This window comes from Bubalus kerabau, chromosome 20 (genome assembly GCF_029407905.1).
Source record: "Bubalus kerabau isolate K-KA32 ecotype Philippines breed swamp buffalo chromosome 20, PCC_UOA_SB_1v2, whole genome shotgun sequence".
Classification (NCBI taxonomy): domain Eukaryota; kingdom Metazoa; phylum Chordata; class Mammalia; order Artiodactyla; family Bovidae; genus Bubalus; species Bubalus kerabau.
The window spans coordinates 55433951-55455918 of NC_073643.1; the positions used below are offsets into that span (position 1 = coordinate 55433951).

The following is a 21968-nucleotide window of genomic DNA, read 5'->3' on the forward strand; positions in this document are numbered from 1 at the left end:
TGTCCGACTCTTTGCGACCCCATGAACTGCAGCACGCCAGGCCTCCCTGTCCATCACCAACTCCTGGAGTTCACTTAGACTCACGTCCATCGAGTCAGTGATGCCATCCAGCCATCTCATCCTCTGTTGTCCCCTTCTCCTCCTGCCCCCAATCCCTCCCAGCATCAGAGTCTTTTCCAATGAGTCAACTCTTCGCATGAGGTGGCCAAAGTACTGGAGTTTCAGCTTTAGCATCATTCCTTCCAAAGAAATCCCAGGGCTGATCTTCTTCAGAAAGACAGCATAGTAACTACTAAAAAAGGGATGGAAATCTCTTGCAAAGATATTGCAACAGAAGAAATTAGAAGAGTATCAGCCAAGTGACACCAGCTTGCAGAGCAGGTGGTTTAGAAAGCGACAAGCAGAACAGAGCCCAGAGAAATTCCAGAGGCAGGTCAAGCCAACGACCATAGAACTAGTGTGGCCACTATGGGAAACAGCACAGAGGGTCCACCAAAATCTAAAAACAGGACTACCACACCACCCAACAACAATTCCAACTCTGGGTATGTATCTGAAGAAAATGAAAACACTAATTCAAGAAGACTCTTGAGAGTCCCGTGGATTGCTAGGAGATCAAACCAGTCCATCCTAAAGGAAATCGGCCCTGAATATTGCTCCAGTACTTTGGCCACCCGATGTGAAGAACTGACTCACTGGAAAAGACCCTGGTGCTGGGAAAGACCGAGGGCAGGAGGAGAAGGGGGCGACAGAGGACGAGATGGTTGGATGGTGTCATGGACTCAACGGACAATGAGTCTGAGCAAAGTCTGGGAGATAGTGAAGAACAGGGAAGCCTGGCGTGTTGCATTCCATGGGGTCACAAAGAGTCAGACACAACTGAGTGACTGAACAACAAACAATTTAATAGGATACACACATCGCAATGCTCACAGCAGCACTATTTACAATAGCCAAGATATGGAAGCAAATTAAGCATCCATCAACAGATGAATGGATTTTAAGAAGATGTACTCCCCCCACACACACACACACACAATGGAATACTACTCTGCCATTAAAAAGAACAAAATTCTGCCATTTACAGCAACATGGACAGACCTAGAGAATATGCTACTTGGTGAAATAAATCCAACAGACACAGACAAATATTGTGTGATATCATTTATACAATAATACAATACAAATGAATGCATATGCAAACAGAAACAGTCTCACAGATACAGAAAACAAACTTGTGGTTACCCAAGGGAAGAGGGAAAGGAAGAAGGACAAATATGGGGTATGGGATTAGCAGATATCAACTACTACACACACACACACAAAACCAGATAAGCCACAAGGGTATATTGCAGAGAACAGGGAGTGATAGCCATCACCTGGTAATAATTTATAACAGAGTATAATCTGCAAAAGTTGAATCATCATGTTGTATTCCTAAAACCAACAGAACCTTGTAAATCAACTATACTTCAATTACAGATATCTGCACACACACACACGCTGCACAGGAGGGCTCCCGCACCGCTGGCAGGAATGCCACAGTGCACAGCCACGCTGGGAGCTTGCTGGCAGCTGCTGGGAAAGCTAAACGCGCGCCTACCATATGACCCAGCATTTCCACTCCTAGATATACGCCCAGAGAAATGAGCACATATGTCCACACAACTGACGACAGCAGATGTACTCATCATTGCCCTACACTGAGAGAACCCACACTTCCTTCAAAGGGAAATACAAAGACGTGGGTTCACACCACAGGGTATTACTAGGCAGTGTAAGAGGACACTGTACAGGAGACAGGGATCAAGACCATCCCCATGGAAAAGAAATGCAAAAAAGCAAAATGGCTGTCTGGGGAGGCCTTACAAATAGCTGTGAAAAGAAGAGAAGCGAAAAGCAAAGGAGAAAAGGAAAGATATAAGCATCTGAATGCAGAGTTCCAAAGAATAGCAAGAAGAGATAAGAAAGCCTTCTTCAGCGATCCATGCAAGGAAACAGGAAAACAACAGAATGGGAAAGACTAGAGATCTCTTCAAGATTAGAGATACCAAGGGAACATTTCATGCAAAGATGGGCTCGATAAAGGGCAGAAATGGTATGGACCTAACAGAAGAAGAAGATATTAAGAAGAGGTGGCAAGAATACACAGAAGAACTGTACAAAAAAGATCTTCATGACCAAGATAATCACAATGATGTGATCACTGACCTAGAGTCAGACATCCTGGAATGTGAAGTCAAGTGGGCCTTAGAAAGCATCACTAGGAACAAAGCTAGTGAGGTGATGGAATTGCAGTTGAGCTATTTCAAATCCTGAAAGATGATGCTGTGAAAGTGCTGCACTCAATATGCCAGCAAGTTTGGGAAACTCAGCAGTGGCCACAGGACTGGAAAAGGTCAGTTTTCATTTCAATCCCAAAGAAAGGCAATGCCAAAAAATGCTCAAACTACCACACAATTGCACTCATCTCACATGCTAGTAAAGTAATGCTCAAAACTCTTCAAGCCAGGCTTCAGCAATACGTGAACCATGAACTTCCAGATGTCCAAGCTGAGTTTAGAAAAGGCAGAGGAACCAGAGATCAAATTGCCAACATCCACTGGATCATCAAAAAAGCAAGAGAGTTCCAGAAAAACGTCTATTTCTGCTTTATTGACTATGCCAAAGCCTTTGACTCTGTGGATCACAATAAACTGTGGAAAATTCTTCAAGAGATGGGAATACCAGACCACCTGACCTGCCTCTTGAGAAACCTCTATGCATGTCAGGAAGCAACAGTTAGAACTGGACATGGAACAACAGACTGGTTCCAAATAGGAAAAGGAGTACGTCAAGGCTGTATATTGTCACCCTGCTTATTTAACTTATATGCAGAGTAGATCATGAGAAACGCTGGGCTGGAAGAAGCACAAGCTGGAATCAAGATTTCTGGGAGAAATATCAATAACCGCAGATATGCAGATGACACCACCCTTATGGCAGAAAGTGAAGAGGAACTCAAAAGCCTCTTTTTTTTTTTAACCTGTTTTTTATTTTATTTTATTTTTAAACTTTACATAATCAAAAGCCTCTTGATGAAAGTGAAAGTGGAGAGTGAAAAAGTTGGCTTAAAGCTCAACATTCAGAAAATGAAGATCATAGCATCCGGTCCCATCACTTCATGGGAAATAGATGGGAAAACAGTGGAAACAGTGTCAGACTTTGTCCCATCACTTCATGGGAAATAGATGGGAAAACAGTGGAAACAGTGTCAGACTTTATTTTTCGGGGCTCCAAAATCACTGCAGATGGTGACTGCAGCCATGAAATTAAAAGACGCTTACTCCTTGGAAGGAAAGTTATGACCAACCTAGATAGCATATTCAAAAGCAGAGACATTACTTTGCCAACAAAGGTCCGTCTAGTCAAGGCTGTGATTTTTCCTGTGGTCATGTATGGATGTGAGAGTTGGACTGTGAAGAAGGCTGAGCGCCGAAGAATTGATGCTTTTGAACTGTGGTGTTGGAGAAGACTCTTGAGAGTCCCTTGGACTGCAAGGAGATCCAACCAGTCCATTTTGAAGGAGATCAGCCCTGGGACTTCTTTGGAAGGAATGATGCTAAAGCTGAAACTCCAGCACTTTGGCCACCTCATGCGAAGAGTTGACTCACTGGAAAAGACTCTGATGCTGGGAGGGATTGGGGGCAGGAGGAAAAGGGGACGACAGAGGATGAGATGGCTGGATGGCAACACTGACTCCATGGACCTGAGTCTGAGTGAACTCCAGGAGTTGGTGATGGACAGGGAGGCCTGGCGTGCTGTGATTCATGGGGTCGCAAAGAGTCGGACACGACTGAGCGACTGAACTGAACTGATAAGAGGACCAACCACTGACGCAGGCAGCCACAGGAATTAATTTCAGACATTATCTAGGTGAATAAGGCAGACAAAAGAATACTACAGTAGATTCTCGCTATTCGCGAGGCAGTTATGCTCCATAAAGTCACCACAAACACCAAACTGTTCTGTTGTTGTGCAGTCGCTAAGTTGTGTTCAGCTCTCTGCGACCCATGGACTGTAGCCTGCCAGGCCCCTCTGTCCATGGGATTTCCCAGGCAAGAATACTTGGGTATTCTTTTTGGGGGGGTTTCCAAGTCCTTCTCCAGGGGATCTTCTCGAGCCAGGGATTGAACTCATGTCACCTGCATTGGCAGGTAGATTCTTTGAGCCACTGAGCCACCAGGGAAGCTGAAATTGTGAATAGCAAATCACTGCTCCCAGAAGAAACACAAGGTTAGGTTCCTGTGAGCCTCTGGGCACAGGAAAGTCAGTGTTCTATTTGGGGTTCATACCCACTACTCTGCTTCAGGACTCCAGAGCTCTACTGGGCCAAGCAAGACAGGAAACCATCCAAAGATGCACACAAGTTCCATGCCGTCCCACTGAAATCCCCTTCTCGGCAAAATGTGGTCACGTCTCAGGTTTGCCCTGGGGGACAGGACCTCTCCAGGCTTACAGACTAGCCCACCCGCCACCAGCCACGTCACCCAAGTCCTCACTCAGTAAGCTCACCCTTCTGCTCAGATCGGTGGTCAAGGTCTGAAAGACGTCACACGGGGCGTCACACAGGGCGTCACAGCTACCACCGGGCCCAAGCGATGGAGAAAAACTGCGTCTGCAGCAGCCACTGCCTATCAGCCTGCTGGCATCGTAACCAAAACACTTCCACTTTTCACTCTGATGGCACAACATGATACATACACTCCATGATTCATTCATTCAACAAATACTTTACGCGTAACTTCTACAGACCAGGCCCGGGGTTTTGTATTTTGAATCCTGTCACTAAATCGATGTTTGGTTTGATTTCCTCACTGTCCTTATTTCTTTTTTTAAATTATATATTTATTTATTTGGCTGCCTTGAGTCTTAGTTGCAGCACTTGGGATCTTTCCGTATGGAATGAGGGCTCTGTTGCCCCGAGGCATGTAGGATCTCAGCTTTCAGACCAGGGGAGACAGGCTCTTAACCACTGGACCACCTGGGAAGTCCTTTCCTTATTTCTTAAGAGCTGGATTATCATACAGCTCCAATTTTGTTTCCCAAAAGAAAGCAGTTCTGACTTCATGAGCATGGCTGATGATGACCAAGCACTTTTAAGGGGACAAGGGCATTCCGCTGTCACCTCTGCTGGGACGTGATCTCATGGAGGGACGTGGCGGGTCAACCAGGAGAAGTGCCTGTCATCACCACCCGCTGGCCTGCTGCCCGGGGCGCATCTGTTATTTATCACGCCCTCCCCACTCCGGCTTCTGTGCTCTGTGGCTGGGCTCTAGGCAGGCCAGCGAGGGACCCGCTTCCATCCAACTGATGCCCATACGCCCCCCATCCAGTGTCTGGGTCCCGCCTCCAAAACACCGTCACCCCTAGAGCCAGGCGTTTCCTCCCAGCCAACAGCCCTGAACCCAAGATCAGCTTTGGAGGCAAATGACCACATTTGCCGAAGCACAGAAGAGGAATCAGAATTATAAGGAGCCCAGGCACTCCTTGGAAGGAAAGTTATGACCAACCTAGATAGCATATTCAAAAGCAGAGACATTACTTTGCCAACAAAGGTCCGTCTAGTCAAGGCTATGGTTTTTCCAGTGGTCATGTATGGATGTGAAAGTTGGACTGTGAAGAAAGCTGAGCGCCGAAGAATTGATGCTTTTGAACTGTGGTGTTGGAGAAGACTCTTGAGAGTCCCTTGGACTGCAAGGAGATCCAACCAGTCAGTTCTAAAGGAGATCAGTCCTGGGTGTTCTTTGAAAGGAATGATGCTAAAGCTGAAACTCCAGTACTTTGGCCACCTCATGTGAAGAGTTGACTCACTGGAAAAGACTCTGATGCTGGGAGGGATTAGGGGCAGGAGGAGAAGGGGACGACAGAGGATGAGATGGCTGGATGGCATCACTGACTTGATGGACACGAGTCTGAGTGAACTCCAGGAGTTGGTGATGGACAGGGAGGCCTGGCGTGCTGCAATTCATGGGGTTGCAAAGAGTCGGACACGACTGGGCGACTGAACTGAACTGAACTGAACTGAACAGGCCCTCCAGTCCCCGTCTGTGAAGTGGAGCAGGGCGTCCGGGCTGGCACAGAAGGCCCGCATCTTGCTGCCAGCATGTTCCACATGACCGTAGCTGTCAGCAAACGCGCTGGGGCCCAGCCCTGAAATCCGCCTCTCTCTACATTCACCACCTGACTGCACCAGCGGGAAGCAACACGAGCCAAGGAGGGGGAGAGGGGGACTGAACAGGAGATGCTCCGGCAGGCGGGAAACCGGACCTCCTCCCCGGGGCCAGCCCTGCCTGTCCTGTGAGCAGACGCGGCCGCGACTTGGCTCCACTCTGCTGAAAGGAAACCAGAAACTCGGCTCATGGGGAGGTTCGGCCGAACAGGGAAGCTGCTGTCAGGCTCCCAGGCAGCAAAAGGCCAATCTGCTACTGTCTTCTGAGGCTGAGGTGACTGTCACATGCAGTCAGGCCCACGGCTGCCGTGACGGGTACCCCCTGACTCAGGGCTGCATTATAAGATGGGGGCCGTGTTTACAAGGCCCTGAAAGACCTGAGTCACTAGACCTCCCAGGACCAGCTACAGAACTCAAGTCCCCTCCTCGTGATTGACAGCATCACAGAAGGCTTCCAGAACCTTCTATATGTTACAAAGACATGTGTTGGGGGGAAGGACTCCTGACTAACTTCCAGTGACCGGGAGTAACCAGACCGCGCTCCCCCGGGACACGCGGAGACGAATCACAGAACAAAACAGATGAGGGGAGAGCTTGGCCAAGTCTAAACTCGTGGCTCTCGAGATGTAAAAATAACCTGGCTCTAAAGTATTCCCTCAGAAACACTCAGGCAGAGAGCCTCCAGCCTTCCAACATGACCCTGAAGTTCTACGTCCAGCTGGTTTCCCTGGGAGGGGACAGATGACAAACAAAGCCTGACACAGATATATGTATTTGCTGGCAGGCACAACTCTGCAGCTGACACGCCTTGGAAATTTTGGAGGCCTGTTTTGATTCAGGGTAAGGTTTCTGTCCGGTTTGCCAGATGGACTCTGAGCGTAGCTTCGTCCGACATTTGGGTTTAAACATCTAGACACACAGCCTGCGGTTGATACTGACCCTGAGACCAGGCACCCTGGCTACCCCCAAAGAAACTGTGGACTGGCACACCCCCGTCCTTGCGCACAACACTTGGGGGTGTCATGGGGCACTACCGACGGCATGGCCTGCCCGCCCTAACCCACACCCTTCAGGGGAACAGGAGAAGTCCGGGGCCTGATGAGTTGTGGGCAGTCAAGACTCCTGAGCAGCCCACGTATGTATTAACACCGCTGAGCCTGCATGGTCGCCACCCAGCAGGGAGGGGCTGGTATGAGCCCCTGGCTCCTGGCCTGAAGACGAACCGGAGGGCACACCTGGCTGCGAGAGGGGGATGCGCCCCTCGAGCCACCTCAGGCATCCCCCCCGCCGTGGCCTGCCTTCCTCATCACTCCACCTGCAAAGGGGGAGGCCTCAGGCCTGACCTCCTCGTGGCCACGATGCCCCCTGAGGTCCCTCTGTCAGAAAGCCCCTGTGCTCCCAGGAGCCGAGGGCCAGTGCGGCATGCAGGTCAGGATCCCGGGCTTAGCAAAGCTCCTTAATAGATATCTTGGGCAGGTTATTCACTTCTGTGTACCTCAGCTTCCCCATCCATAAAACGGGGATCATAAGACAGGCTTGTTGGAAGGATTAAACACGTTAATGCATGTGAGATGATTAGCGAAGTGCCTGACACAGAGCAACTTGCTCGATAAATTTTAGCAAAACTACCTCAGAGCCACAACCCAGGTAAACATCCTTTCCTTTTCCCCCTCCACACCCTAAGTGAAGCCCCTCCATTCCTGAAACAGACATCCACCCACCCCCACGAGGAGCCTGAAGGGCCAGGCCCCGAGGTCACTATTCCCCGCCCCATGCTAAGCCTGAGACCTAGAAACGCTGAGACCCAGAAACACAAGAGCCCTTCAAAGTGTCCTGGGAAATGCCAGCAAAAGCAAGTTCACTGAGTCCCATGGCTAGTCCCCTGCTGTCACCCACACTAGGGACCCCAAGTTTAATTAGAATGAGAGGGCTTCCCTGGTGGCTCAGTGGTAAAGAATCCACCTGCCAATGCGGGAGACATGGGTTTGATCCCTGATCCTGGAAGATCCCACATGCTGCGGAGCAACCAAGCCCGTGCACCACAACTTCTGAGCCTCTGCTCTAGAGCCTGGGAGCCTCAACCACTGAGCCCACTCGCTGCAACAACTGAAGACTGTGCGCCCTACAGCCCATGCTCCACTCCAGGAGAAGCCAGCAAGATGAGGAGCCCATGCCCTGAACCTAGAGAGTGGCCCCCGCTGGCTGCAACTAGAGAAAAGCCCATGCAGCAGTGAAGACCCAGCAGGGCCAAAAATATACAAAATCAGAATTAGATTGAGAGCCCCAAAAGGCTTCCGGCGGTGACCCCTGTAATGCCACTCTCTCCCCAAGTGTGGCTGTTTCCTAAAGGGCATCTTCAAGTCCTTCCTAAACTCCCTTTCATCAGACATACCCTGCAGAGCAAACTGGCTTCTAGCTCAGTAAAAGCTTCTACATCTGGTCAAAGGGCCAAGAACCATGATCCCTCCTGCATCACATGAGCTCTGGCCTCTACTGGGGATGAGAAACTTTCTGCAGAAAATCTGAACACTGATTACTCTAAGGACAAAAGGCAAGTCAGTGATCTGTGGTTCTTGTTTTAGTTGAATGTATTTTCTGGCATGCCTGAAGTAAAAAATGATTACTGCTTACAACTGAAAATGGAACTGTAACTAAACAAAACAAGTTGTTTTTTAATTCTGTAGAGGCCTGGAAGGGGGACGAGAAGCTTGGCAGGTCAACCCTCTGCCCTTCCAGGCTCTTGCCACAGTGGATAATACTGAGGCCCAGACCCTTGTTACTTGACCAGCCAAGATCCAGGCATCCAACTGGACCCACGGCTATAGGACTCCGGGTCAGGAAGGGCCCTCAGAGGTGCCCCAGGGCTCAGTACAGGAAGAGCAGGTGGCCCCACGTCACACCTGGGGCTGCTGGTAGCCTGGGACCCAGAACAGCTGGCTGCCTTACTCCCAGATGCATGCCTTTCTTCCACAGTTCTTCCTCCCGAGTGGGAGCCATAAATCAAGAGATGTAAAGGAACATTAAAAAACCTCTGGCAGGAATAGCCACATCGGGTCAATTCGATGTTCTGGGTTATGAATCAAAAGAGCATGAGAATAAGATGGAAAAAACAAGACATGCTTTCCTGGTTACAAAGGAACAGAGCAGAAACATTTCACGGGGGAAGGACCTCAGAAAGACAGCCTGATGGGATGAGGCAGCCGCTGTGGGAAACCGCTGTCAGGACAGACCAGGGCTGCAGCTGCAGACCCGCTCCCCACCGCTTCCCCGAGGGGGATCGCTGGGGGCCGCGCCAGGCTGGCCGGACGCATGGGCTGGGGAACAGCAAGAGCAGAAGTCCTGGGGTGAGAAGGAACTCTGCGAGTTCAGGACCAGCCATGAAGTTGGTGCGACAGGAGCTGGTCATCGTGGTGGGGCTGCGGGGGACACCCCGAGTTTGGACCTGAGGCTGGGGTGACAGAACAGTGGCTGTCACTCCAAGTGCAAGGACTTGAGTCTGACCCTCCAGCGTCCTTCCAAGCCCAGTGCTAAGAGCACGGCAGGGACTGGACATGTGTACCTTGCTGACAAGTGAACTCAGTGAACAAGTGACTCACTCTGAATAAACCCTGGGGGTTGTTCATAATCCCTCCACCCCAAAATCTCAGAAGAGAAATCCTACAGAGAGAGGTAGGTAAGGAACAGGGATAAAGCATATGATAAACCATCCATCCGTCTGGACCGCAACACAGAGGACCCAAACAGTATCGGAGCCCTGACCCCTGGCCACGAGGGAGCAGCCGCTGTTTCGGAGCGAGCTGGACAGTCCCGCTGACGGCACTCACTCCTTGCTGTCTGAGCCTTGGCTGCACCCTGCTCAGCCCTGTGCTCTCCTTCCATCCCAAACCTGCCGTGATAGGTTTTGTATAATTATCTCAAGGTTGTAGGGAGCTTCCCAGGTGGCACTAGTGGTAAAGAACCTGCCTGCCAATGCAGGAGATGTAAGAGACTTGAGTTCGATCCCTGGGTTGGGAAGATCCCCTGGAGGAGGACACAGAAACCCACTCCAGTACTCTTGTCTGGAGAATCTCATGGACAGAGGAGGCTGGTGGGCTACAGCCCATAGGGTTGCAAAGAGTCGGACATGAGTGAAGCGACTTAGCACGCACGCGCAGGTTTTAGAAGTTACTTTAAACCACACGATTGCTCAGAACCTCGTATTTGCAGTCAGAAGCCACAATTCTGCCTGGAGAGTGGTGATCACTGTGGGGGGCACATGGCAGGGGGCTTCTTGGGTGCTGGTCCTGTTTTGTGCTTTGATCTGAGTTCTAGGCATGTTCACTTTGTGAGCATCTATAATACGTGTGTTTTGTTCCTGTTGTTGCTGTTGTTTAGTTGCTTAGTCGTGTCTGACTCTTTGCGACCCAATGGATTGTAGCCCGCCAGGCTCCTCTCTGTCCATGGGAGTATTCAGGTGAGAATACTGGAGTGGGTTGCCATGCCCTCCTCCAGGGGATCTTTCTGACCCAGGGACTGAACCACACCTCCTGCGTCTCCTGCGTTGGCAGGTGGATTCTTTACCTCTGAGCCACCTGGGAAGCCAGTATGTATATACTATACATCCATTTTTTTAAAAAAGTGTAAAATACATACACTCCTGGTTTTGAGGGGAAGATTACCTGGCCTACAAAAACAAACAAACAAACATCCACGTTTGCCATGCAATTTTTAAACGGCTAGGAGTCCCCACGTCTTAGGGTGTACACCTGCTGGGCTAGACAGGCAGATTTAGACTCTGGAGTGTCATTTACAAAAGTTACCAAAGGATCAGAAATTTACTTCCATGGCTACGGAAGCCTGGATCCAGTAGGTCCAAATTACCATACCATATTTCCTAATGGAATGTGGGCAGGAGTTCCCACACTTGGTCATGCCAGCTACTCAGACAGGCCCAATGGTTAATGATCTTCTGTCCCCTTCTCTTACTTCAGCGTTTGGCTTGGGTTTACTGCAATGCCTGATGTCTGGGGGGGGGGGGCGGGTGGCGGTGAGTGGGGCCTCTGGGGTGCACAGAGGCCACTGTCCTGAAACCTGGAGGGGCCCCCCTTCTACAGGATTGGCCCATGTTGTTTTCTTTTATATGACAAATGCTCTGAAAAATCACTCTCAATTGTTCGTTCAAGGCTGGACTTAAACCCCATATTTCAAGCAACTGTTGCTAATGAAGTCAGATAAATAAGCTCAAGTCATGTCTGACTCTTTGCGACCCCATGGACTGTAGCCCACCAGATGCCCCTGTCTATGGAATTCTCCAGGCAGGAATACTGGAGTGGGTTGCCATTTCCTTCTCCAGGGGTCTTCCCAACCCAGAGATAGAACCCACATCTCCTGCATTGGCAGGAAGGTTCTTTACCAACTGAGCCACCAGGGAAGCCTGGACGTCAGATGAGACTTAAAAAGGTCATTAAGACAACTTGTAGCTCAATGTTGAAGAGACGGTCAGATGGGAGGGAACAGAGAGGACACGTATGGGATCCTTGTCTGGACTGCTTACTTCACCTCCTGAGCTGCTAGTAAAACAAAATCAGGTGTGACAGGCTCCCTGGCCCCTGGCAGGGCTGGGCCATCCCTGGGAGGAGTCACACCTCTCCTCAGGCTCCCAGGCTAAGGCGGGTCTGCTGTTAACAGTTTTCCGAGCTCACATACTGCTGCAGGAATGTCCACCCAAGACAGGAAAACTGAAGACGCAGCCAGGCGTGCAGGTGGGCAAGTGCCCATCCGTCCACTTGCTGGGTGACCGGGACCCTGGAACCAGCTTCCTCTTGCCCCGCCACCCTGCTCGCTGGCACCTAACAGAGTGTGGCTCTCCCACAGCAGTGGGGGAGGGGAGACCTGGGGGGGTGGCTGCAGGTCCAGAGTCCTGACCCTGGAAAGGGCAGGGAGCCCACTGATGCCTCCTCAGCAGCGAGCAGAGACTGAATCTGGAGGGGCTCTCAGAGAACATCCACCTCAGCCCAGAAACGCCGCCCAGTTCATTCAGGGAGTCGGAGCCCCAGCTGGTGGGGTAACACCACCACCGACCGCGGTGTGGCCCTGAACCCTTCACGGCCTGGGTTCCTCAACTGCAAACGGAGGAGAACGGAGTCTGGCTGTGAAGGTTAAATACAGGCGCTCAACAGACATCACAATGATTAAAATCACAGCCAAGGTCACCGAGAGCGGGGTCTTATCTGCCCTGGACAGGGGATGTGGCAGGGTGCCCAGATCGCCCTTCAGTGAAGGAGCCTGGCACAGTGGCTGGGGCTGCAGGGGGGCAGCCCTCAGCTGTCAGCCCCTTTGGGCACGGCCCCAGCTACACAGAGGCACCTTGCTGGTCATGCCCACCCGGAGAGGACCAAGGAGGGAGTGGTGAAGGCCAGGCCGTCTCACCCCAATTCGGGGCAGCTCTGAAGGGCTTTTCCAGCCCCAGACCCCCCTGGGGTCGGCCCAGGCTGGTCAGGCCCGCAGCGCAGCCGGGGCGTCCCGCTTGCCCACTCCTGCGTCCCCCGCCCTCCACACACACGGTCCCAGCAGTGTCCCCTAGGCCGCCCCCTGCACACTAGGCTCTGCCTCGGGGTCAGCTTCCCCAGTCACCCAGCCGGCGACGCGTGCTTCATCTGTGTCCTTCTTCCTTAGAAGGGGAGGAGAGGCCCAGTGTGCGGAGGACAGATGGCCACTGAGGAGGAAAAGGTGAGAGAGAACCCACTGGCGTGAAAACAACCCACAGCGGCGCCGTCCAAGTGCGAGGCCCGGACAAGGAACCCGACGGCGTCCTCTCAGCAGCATCAGCTCTCCTCGAGGGAGAAACATGCAAAGCGGCCGCAGAGGAACACGGCGGTAGGACCAGGGGCAGCAATGCCTTCCCGGGACCAAAGTGTCCCAAACCCACGAGACCAGGCCAAGGAAAATGCCAGAAGGGTCCTCAGTGATGAGCTGATCAATAACCAGGCGCTGAGGTGTCTTCAGACCCAAGGGTTCCCGAAGGTGGTCTTGGGGATTCACAAAGTCTTCCCACAAGGTCATGTCCAGGAAGGGGTCCAGGTAACCAACCGAAACATCAACTCCGCTTTGCTTCTGGCTAGAATTACATTGACTCTAACGGGGACCATTGCATTTCCCTGATTCTCTCTGGCACGAGCCCTGTATCAATAGATAATCTTTCCGTTGTTGAGTCGCTAAGTTGTGTCTGACTCCTTGCAACCCCACGGACTGCAGCACACCAGGCGCCCTGTCCTTCACTCTCTCCCAGAGTTTGCTCTAACTCATGTTATTTAGAAGTAAAATTTCATCTTTATTTAGTGTGTTGGACAAACAGAAATCTGTCAGATAACACCAGATCTAGAGACGGGAAAGGCATCTGCTGACGTGAGCCCCTCAACAGGCCAAGCTCCTCGTGCTATGGAGAAGGGGAGAGGCCTGGAAGGGGCTAGGGTGTGTTCAAGGTCCCACAGCAGGGCTGGGCCACGCCCTGACGGCCAGGAGGCATGTCCTCCTCGGCTGCGTGGCCGGTTCCTTAGAGCAGCTGGGAGCTCAGCTACCAAAGCTCTCCTATATGATGGGCACTAGGGCGCCCATCAGCGGAGGGTGACTAGACAACACTTAAAGGGCACAAATGTAGTCCACCCGCCCTGGGAGTTTGTCCCAGGCTAGGCTTGCAACTTGCAGTTGGCCTGAAGTCCACATGAGGCTGCTTACGTGACCAGAGCACATGCACAGAGGGTGACACCGAGTCAGCGCAACACGTGCTGATGTGGAACAGCCGCCAAGATGCGCCGTTGGGAGGGAAAGGCAGAGAGCAGGTGGACAGCAGGCCTGGCTGCGACCCACAGAGAGATACACGCACGTACTCACACGCCAGGATGCTAGGCTACAAACGGGTGGGAAGGAGACTAACGCGTCACTCCGTCTGTTTTTCTGTCTTTGGAGTTTTCTACATGTGACTCTAATGCTTAGTGAAAAAATAAATTAGATATGATACCCTCAATGTTTCATACAGTGGTAGAACAGGCAAAGTCAGAGGGCTAGAACACAGATTGTCCACTGCCAGGAGCTGGGAGAGATGAGGGATTGAGAAGCAACTGAGTTACGGGTGTGGGTTTCCCCTGGGGGTGATGAATAAATGCTTTGGAACTAGACAGGGGTGCTGTTTGCGCGACATGACGGAAGCGCTAAATGCCACTGCCTGCTTTTAAAATTAAACAGATCGATTTTATATTATAGGAAGTTCTTCTTCATTAAAGAAAAAAAACATAAAAGTAAATAAATAAAGCAGGCTTTCACGTCTGTGCTTGGGAGGCAGCTGGGCAATGCTGGTTAGAAGAGTGGGAAGCGGGGCTTCTCTGGTGGTCCAGTGGTTAAGAATTCGGCTTGCAACACAGAGCACGCAGGCTCGATCCCTGGTGGGGGAACTAAGATCCCACATGCCACAGAACTAAGCCCTTGCGCTGCAACCACTGAAGGCTGTGCGCTCCGTGGCCCGAGAGCCACAACTAAAGCCCACACGTGGCAACGGAAGACTCCCCACGACACAACAAAGATTCCTCGTGCTGTAACTGAGGCCTGATGCATCAAATAAATAAATAAAATATATTTAAAAGAAGAAATAAAGCAAATTTCTTTTTTAAAAAGCATGTGACAATAGCACATTAAAATAATAATAATAATAAAGAGGAATGGGCAGGGAGGCCCAACTGTGGGGCTCAGACCTCACCTGTACCCAGTAGGCCCTGTGAGATGTGGGATCAGTCATCTAACCTCTCTGAGCCTCAGTTTCCAGGCTGGTGAAATGGGCTTCCTTCCTAAGCTCACATGAATAAAGTAAATAGGCCCCGAGGGCCTCTGCTCCTGCTGTCTGCCCTGCTGAGCATGCCCTTTCCCAGAGCAGACTCGAGGGTCACCCCGGCCTCCTTCAAGCCTAGCTCTAAAGCCACCTTCTCGATGGGATTTCCCCTGATCACTGGCTTGAAAACCAGAAACCTCCCTGGTTCGACTCCCTGCCCTGAGGCTCCATCCTCTCCACTTCCTGTTTCTCTCCCTCAAACCTGATTATTTATTTTGTTCATCTCCTGCCTCCCTCTCCTGCACCACCTGCTCTGGAGAAGTAGGGGTTTCTGTCTGCCCCGTTCATTACGTACGTCAAGGCAGATGTTCAGTAAATACGGGATGGATGAATGGATAGTGTTAGCTAATAGTTCTGCTATGATCTGGTGTGTGAACTTGCCTCCCTCCAAAAATAAAACCGTTGTTTGTTGTTTAATGATCTTGAAATTAAAAATTCAAGACAAATACTATATTTCACATATATGTGTAATCTAAAAAAAAACCAACACACACAGACACAAAAAACATCAACAGAGGTATAGCTATAGAGAACAAACAGGTGGTTGCCTGAGGGGAGGGAGGGTGGGGAGGAAAGAAATAGCTGAAGGAGGGTAACAGGTACTAAGTTTCAGTTGTGAAATAAACCAGTCATGGATATGAAATGTACAGTGTGGGGAATACAGTCAATAACAATGTAATATCTTCATATAGTGACATATTGTAACTGGACTGACTTGTGATGGTCAGAAATGTACAGAAATACTGAATCATGACATTGCATAATAGGAACTAACAGTGTTGTAGATCAATTATACTTCAAACTCATAGAAAAAGAGATCGGATTTGTGGCTACATCAGGGAAGGTGTGTGCTTCTTTGGGCTTCCCTGGTGGTTTAGACAGTGAATGAATGAATGAATGCATGAATCCACCTGCAATGCGGAAGACCTGGATTTGATCCCTGGGTTCGATCCCTGGGTTGGGAAGATCCCCTGGACAAGGGAACACCTACCCTCTTCAGTATTCTGGCCTGGAGGATTCCATGGACAGAGAAGCCTGGCAGGCTACAGTCCATGGGATTGCAAAGAGTCGGACACGACTGAGTGACTTACACTTCACTTCAGTGGTAGGTGGAAGGGGAGAGGGGGAATGGGACACGAAAGCAGTCAAAGGCATAAAGTTCCCAAGGATATAATGTACAACACGATAAATATAACTAACATTGCTATATGTTGCATATGAAAGTTAAAGGAAATCCGGAGTTCTCATCACAACGAAAAAGTAATTTTTTTTTTTTTTCAAAAAAGTAATTTTTTGAGATGAGATGAGATGATGGATGTTCACTAACCTTATTGTTATCATCACTTTATGATGCCTGTAAATCAAATCATTACATAAATCAAATCATCATGCTGAGGCTCTCCTGGTGGCTCAGTGGTAAAGAATCCTCCTTCCAACGCAGGGAACAAGGGTTCGATCCCTGGTCGGGAAAGACCCCGCGTGCCCCGGGGGGGACAACTGAGCCCGCGTCACAACTGCTGAGCCCTCGCTCTAGAGCCTGTGCTCCTCAACAAGAGTTGCCCCAGCTCACCGCACCTAGACAGAAAGCCCAAAAGCAGCAACGAAGACTCAGCGCTGCCAAAAATAAATAAATAAATAAATTTGCTTAAAAATTAAAAACCTTTTAAAAAGCAAAAACTTAGAAATCTTTTTTAAAAACTACTATGCTGTGTGCATCTTAAACTTATACAATATTGTGTGTCAATTACATCTCAATAAAACTGGAAAAAAATACAACAGCTTAAACTAAAAAAAAAAAAAAAAAAAAAGCCCACAGTATTTCCAGAGAAAAGTATTATCCCCAAGGAGGGGGATTTGCAGAGGAGAAGAGATGGCTCACAATGAGAGGCCGCTACATGCTCTAAAACATAAACGCCGAGTAAACAGCCAGCCTGACCTCTGACTGCCCAGGGTGGTGTGAGCGCTGCTCCTGCGAGGCTCTCATGAGAAGCAAGAACACAGTGCCCGTGCCTCGGACACATCCCTCCAAGCACCTCGGGACAGAATCATTCATTCATGCAGGATGGGGCAGACAGCAGCCAGCCAGTCACCCTCCCTGTGCAGGGCCTTCCCTGCCCCCCACCAAAAGCCTTCATACGGGGAAACGGTGACCTCAACTACGCACAGTTCAAAAATGAAAAACTAAAATAAAATATTGATACCATGCATAAAATAAAATGAGAAACTACTGTACACCTCAGAGAACTCAACTCTATGCTGTGCGGCGATCTAAATGGGAAGGCGACCCAAGCAAGAGGCATACATGCAGCTGATTCTCTTTGCACAACAGCAGAAACATACAACACTGTAAAGCAACGATACTCCAATCGCAAGTAATTTAAAAAAATAAATAAAACTCAGGCTCTTCTAGTTAGCACTTCTGTGAGATGGCTACATCGTTACTCAACAGGATGCTATCTCTGCTTTTCTGCTGCCTCCAAACTCTGCATGGAGGAAAAAATAAAAGCTGAAGCCAGCAGTCTCCGAGAGTTTGTGGCTTTAAAAAGAGAATAAAACAAAACCTGCAAGAGGAAGAAAAACCAACAAAGAGCATCTTCCATTCTCTTAGGAGCCACGACTGTGGGTGTAACCTGGCTGCTGGCTAGTAGTCAGGGTAGGGGTGCTGAGTTGGAAGGTGCCGAATGCACGGGTCTCCAATTTCCCAGAACGTCAGGAGCAGGGCTGGCTTGTGAAAAATGCCAACTGCTGGGCCCCATGCCAGAGTTTCTGATGCAGTAGGTTTGGGGTGGGGCCTAAGAATTTGCATTTTTAACTAGTTCCCAGGCAAAAGGACGCTGCAGGTTCAGACTACACTTTGAGAAGGACGGCTCTAGAACAAAGCCTTCCATGTCAGAGTTTCACCTCCCTCTGCTGAACACAGAACGTGCAGGCAGACACACGTGCACACAGGGACCCGCAGAGAGCCCACGCCCAACCACTGGTCCTCTAATAGCCAGGCTCCCCTGGCACAGCCAGCAACTGATGGAACGAACCCTCAGGGGTACATGGACCTTCTAAGAAGCCCATTCAGGTCCCGCCTGAGCCAGTCACTGTGACAGGTTCTAAGTCACTCCCGAAACCCCTGAAATCCAAAGTCACAGATTTCCCTTTTTGCGGGGACCAGTCATGAGCAATCCTGCCCTTCGCACATGGGTAACCACCAGCAGCAAGATCCGCTTTCTGCCTAGTGATGATCTCAAGTCTCTTTTCAAGTTTCAGAAGAAGCAGCTGAAAGAGGAAGTTAAAAAAAAAAAAAAGACAGGCGCACTCAAGGGGAGCGACAGCATCCCTGGTGGGGGTAGGGGGCGTTTCCCCCTAATGCCCAAATGCAGGGACCCCGTCACTCGCTGTGGGCAACCACGCCAGCCTCTCACTACTCACCAAAGTAATCGGCCTTTGGGTGAGCATCCATCTCCCGCTCCAGACGCTGGGTGAGGGCTTCTAACTTCAATTCGGCGGCCGTGGGTCCAAGCTCAGGGCCCGGGACGAGCGTCTGGCAGGGTAACCTCACTCTGGGGGAACTTGGCGTCTCTGGGAGCACAGGCCCCAGGCTGCCATCAGAGGCCCAGCTGGAGGCACCTTCTTTACAAGATAACTCAGGCAGGGTGGACATCACTGGATGGACAAGGCTGTTGGGGCTGAGCTTGGGACCAACGCCAGGATCTGTACAGCCAGGCTTGGGACCCAGCCCAGGGAGGGCACCCGTCTGCATATGGTCCATGCTGGCTGGCGAGGATGAAGGGGCAGAGCTAGAAAGGTAAGATTTGGGCCCATCTTGGAACCAGGGTTGAGGGTCCACAGTGGGTTTGGGCATCGTGCCTGAAATCTCACTCCCTACCCCCGAGTTTGTTCTGGGAAGAGAGCCTTGACTGGGCCGGTTCAGGGCCAGAGGCGCTGAGAAAGGGGTCCTGGGCTGAGCAGACCTCGGGAGGGCCCCATTCTCTGGGCCAGGGGAAGGGAGGCCAGGGCTCACTCGCTGGGAGGAGGCGGTGGTCCAGACCCCCGCTGGCTTCTCGCTGTTGCCTCCTCCAAGCCCACCATCCTGGCCACTCTGCAAAGACCTGCCAGAGCCTGGGGAGAGCTGTTGGTACAGGTGAGGATCCCTGGAGGGCTTAGACAGCAGTGGGTCGCTCCCTGGGGTCCCAGACCACGTACTTCCTACACCCAGCCTGATGCCAGGGGACACTCCCGGGTCGACGGCCCACTTGGGGCCTGCCAAGGACAGGTTGTCGTAATAGTCTCCGTGGGTGAGGCAGGAGGGATCCTCACAGGGGCCCGGCCGATGGAAAGCAGACATCTCAGAATTCGCCATGCTCTCCTTGGACCCACAGTCTTGGCTGCCTTGCCTCGAACCCCGGACGTACAGCTTGGCCCTCTGCTCCTGGGGTGGGTACGAGGGCTGCCCAGGCGCCACGGTGATGGTCGTCCCAGGGGCCACGGTTGAGGCAGCGAGAGGGGGCTTGGCAGCACCGTCCGCGGCCAGCTTGCTGCCCCCACCAGCTTCCCGGTGGGCCGGTGGGCCCAGGCGTCCCCCACCGTTAACGGGACCCCGGCTCGCCCTGGGCAGGGTCTCCTCCTGTAGGAGCTGCTGCTGCTGCAGGTGGATTTTGGCCATCTTGGTAGCAAACACCCTGCGTGTTTCCTCAAACTCCGGGTTGTTGCCTGCACCCTTGTCCACTCGGAAGAGTCCATCTTTGGAGGCCTCGTACATGTTCAGGTCCTCAATGAACTTACTGGCCTCCAGGCCCAAGTCGTCATACTTATCCATGTTGCTGACCCGGCCTAGCCTAGTTGAGTGCGTGGAGCTGGGGCGGTGGGGGTCCTGGCAGAGGGCGGACACTCAAGTCCAGCCCAGGACAGGTACAGCCTTCCACCTGCCCAGCATGAGAGTCATGACCCAGGGCCTTAGAGTCCAGCAGATGCTGAGGCCTCAAAGTCACTTGGGCCAAATTTGCTTCCAATTCCCCTTCCCCTCGGAGGTGTCCGCGTGGGGGCGGCTGGCGGCGCTTGGCTGTCCGAGCTGGCTGTGAGTTCTTTTCTCGGTTTCAAATCATAAAACGTAAAAGAAATACGGAAAAAGAAAAAAAAAAAATCACATCCTCCTTAAGCAACCAAACTCAAGACACCCACAAGAGGCAGCAGCCGCTGGACAGGAGGGAAAGTTGCGCAGAGAGCAGAGAGCAGAGGGCCCAGGACCGGCCCGGCCGGAGCGAAGGCGCGGCGGCGGGAGGCGCGAGCACGTACCGGGCGCTCGGTCCTCCGCGGCTTCCCCCGGTGGCGCGGAGCTGCGATCGTGGCCGGCACGGGGACGGATCGGGGATCGGGATCCGGGGCACACGGGCCGGCCGGGCCCCGGCGGGAAGTTCACGGCAGCCGGGCGGTTGGTCTATTGTCCGATGGCGGCGGTGGCTGGGCGCGCGCGAGCCGGAGGGCGGCGGGACGCGGAAGTGAGTGCGCCGGACGCAGTCCCCGCCGCTCGGTCGCCGGCCGGGCACGTCGCGGGCCTGCTAGGAGGCGGAGGCGGAGGCAGCGGCCGAGGGGCGGGGGCGCGGGAGAGGGGCGGGGTCGGCGCGCGCGGCGGCGGGCGCCCCGGGGCAGGCCCGAGCCCGACTGGGCTGGGGAACCTGGAGGTGTGGCCCGCGCGCCTCTTTCAGCTCTTGAGCGCGGGACCGCCCCAGGAGAAGTCCGGCCCTGCTCCGGTCCTTGGGCAGAGCGGGGCGGAGGCCACTCCGCGGGGATCGCTGGCAGGCGACCTGGACGGCTTGCGTGGACCCGAGACATGCCGCTTGAATTTTGCGGGAGTCCCGAGGTCGCACGCTCCTCGTCCCACTGTGCCTCGGTGTCCCGAGTGGAAAGTCAACCCCTTGTGCCGGCTTGGCCCCGGCAGTGCCCTCGCCCCTACACAAGGTGCAGGATTGGCGACCCACGGAGTCACCTGAGGGCTGGCCCAAGTCCCCTTGGACAAGTAGGGAGACTGAGGCATCGAGGGAGAAGGGTCCAAGATGCCATCATGACTAGCGAAGCGTGCATGGGTGCCTAGGTCCTCTGAAAGGGGGTTAAAAGGCACATTGTTGCCCGGAGGGAGCGTCCTAAGTCCCTCTGTTAGGTCATAAAATCACGTGCCCTGCTGGCTCATTATTCATGGTCGGATTTCTGATCTCCCAAGTAGATCTGCAGGACGCTGGGGGCGCCAGGCCTGCCTCCTGGGCACCCTAGCAAGGCCCACCACTCCCTGCACTACCTCCTAGGTGACCCTGGAGAGGTTTCATTTCCCAGAGAGCAGATACCGTGATCCTAAGGCCGATACCAGACCAGTCAGTTCCCTGGTAACCCTCAGTGCTTACCAGGGGCTTGGACTGAAACCGACCCCACAACGGCCTTCCTGCTCTGGCAGGGTCTGCCTCCCCGCTGCAGGTCTGACTGGGGAGTCTTCCCTGCCACTAGCTGCAGGAGCTTCCTGGTGTCTGCCCAGAGCTGGCCCTTGAACTTCTCCGTGGCTCATCTTACCATCTCTGCCAAAATAACAGTCTCTAGAACCCTTCTTTTTCGGCACCCTCTTTATTTCCTCATCAGTTCTGATCACTATTTATATTTATCTGTTTACATGCGGTTTTTTGGTGGGTGGTTGGTTTTCCACCCCATTAGACCATATCTGTATGCCCAGTATCTATATGTCACAGTACCTAATGGTTGAATAAGTGAATTAGTGAATCTATTTGCCAGCATTGTGACAAGGAGCAAATAATGCAATACACGTGACAGTGCTTTGTACTCTGTAAATCCAAAATGTGGTTCATGGGCAGGTAGACAACCTCACATGCAGATGACATCATGCTAAGGGCAGAAAGCGAAGAGGAACTA

The 21968-nt window shown here is 52.1% G+C and overlaps 1 protein-coding gene across 1 annotated transcript in view; it reads right to left on the reverse strand.

The window, feature by feature from the left end:
• The window catches only part of LIMD1 (LIM domain containing 1), a 75621-nt gene extending 55008 nt beyond the window's left edge, over positions 1-20613 (reverse strand). Inside the window, exon 1 of the mRNA XM_055557116.1 lies at positions 18489-20613. Coding sequence (XP_055413091.1) covers positions 18489-19875 — 1387 coding nt within the window. The 5' untranslated portion in view covers positions 19876-20613. The remainder of the gene's footprint in view (positions 1-18488) is intronic.
• Between the last annotated feature and the right edge of the window lie 1355 nt (positions 20614-21968).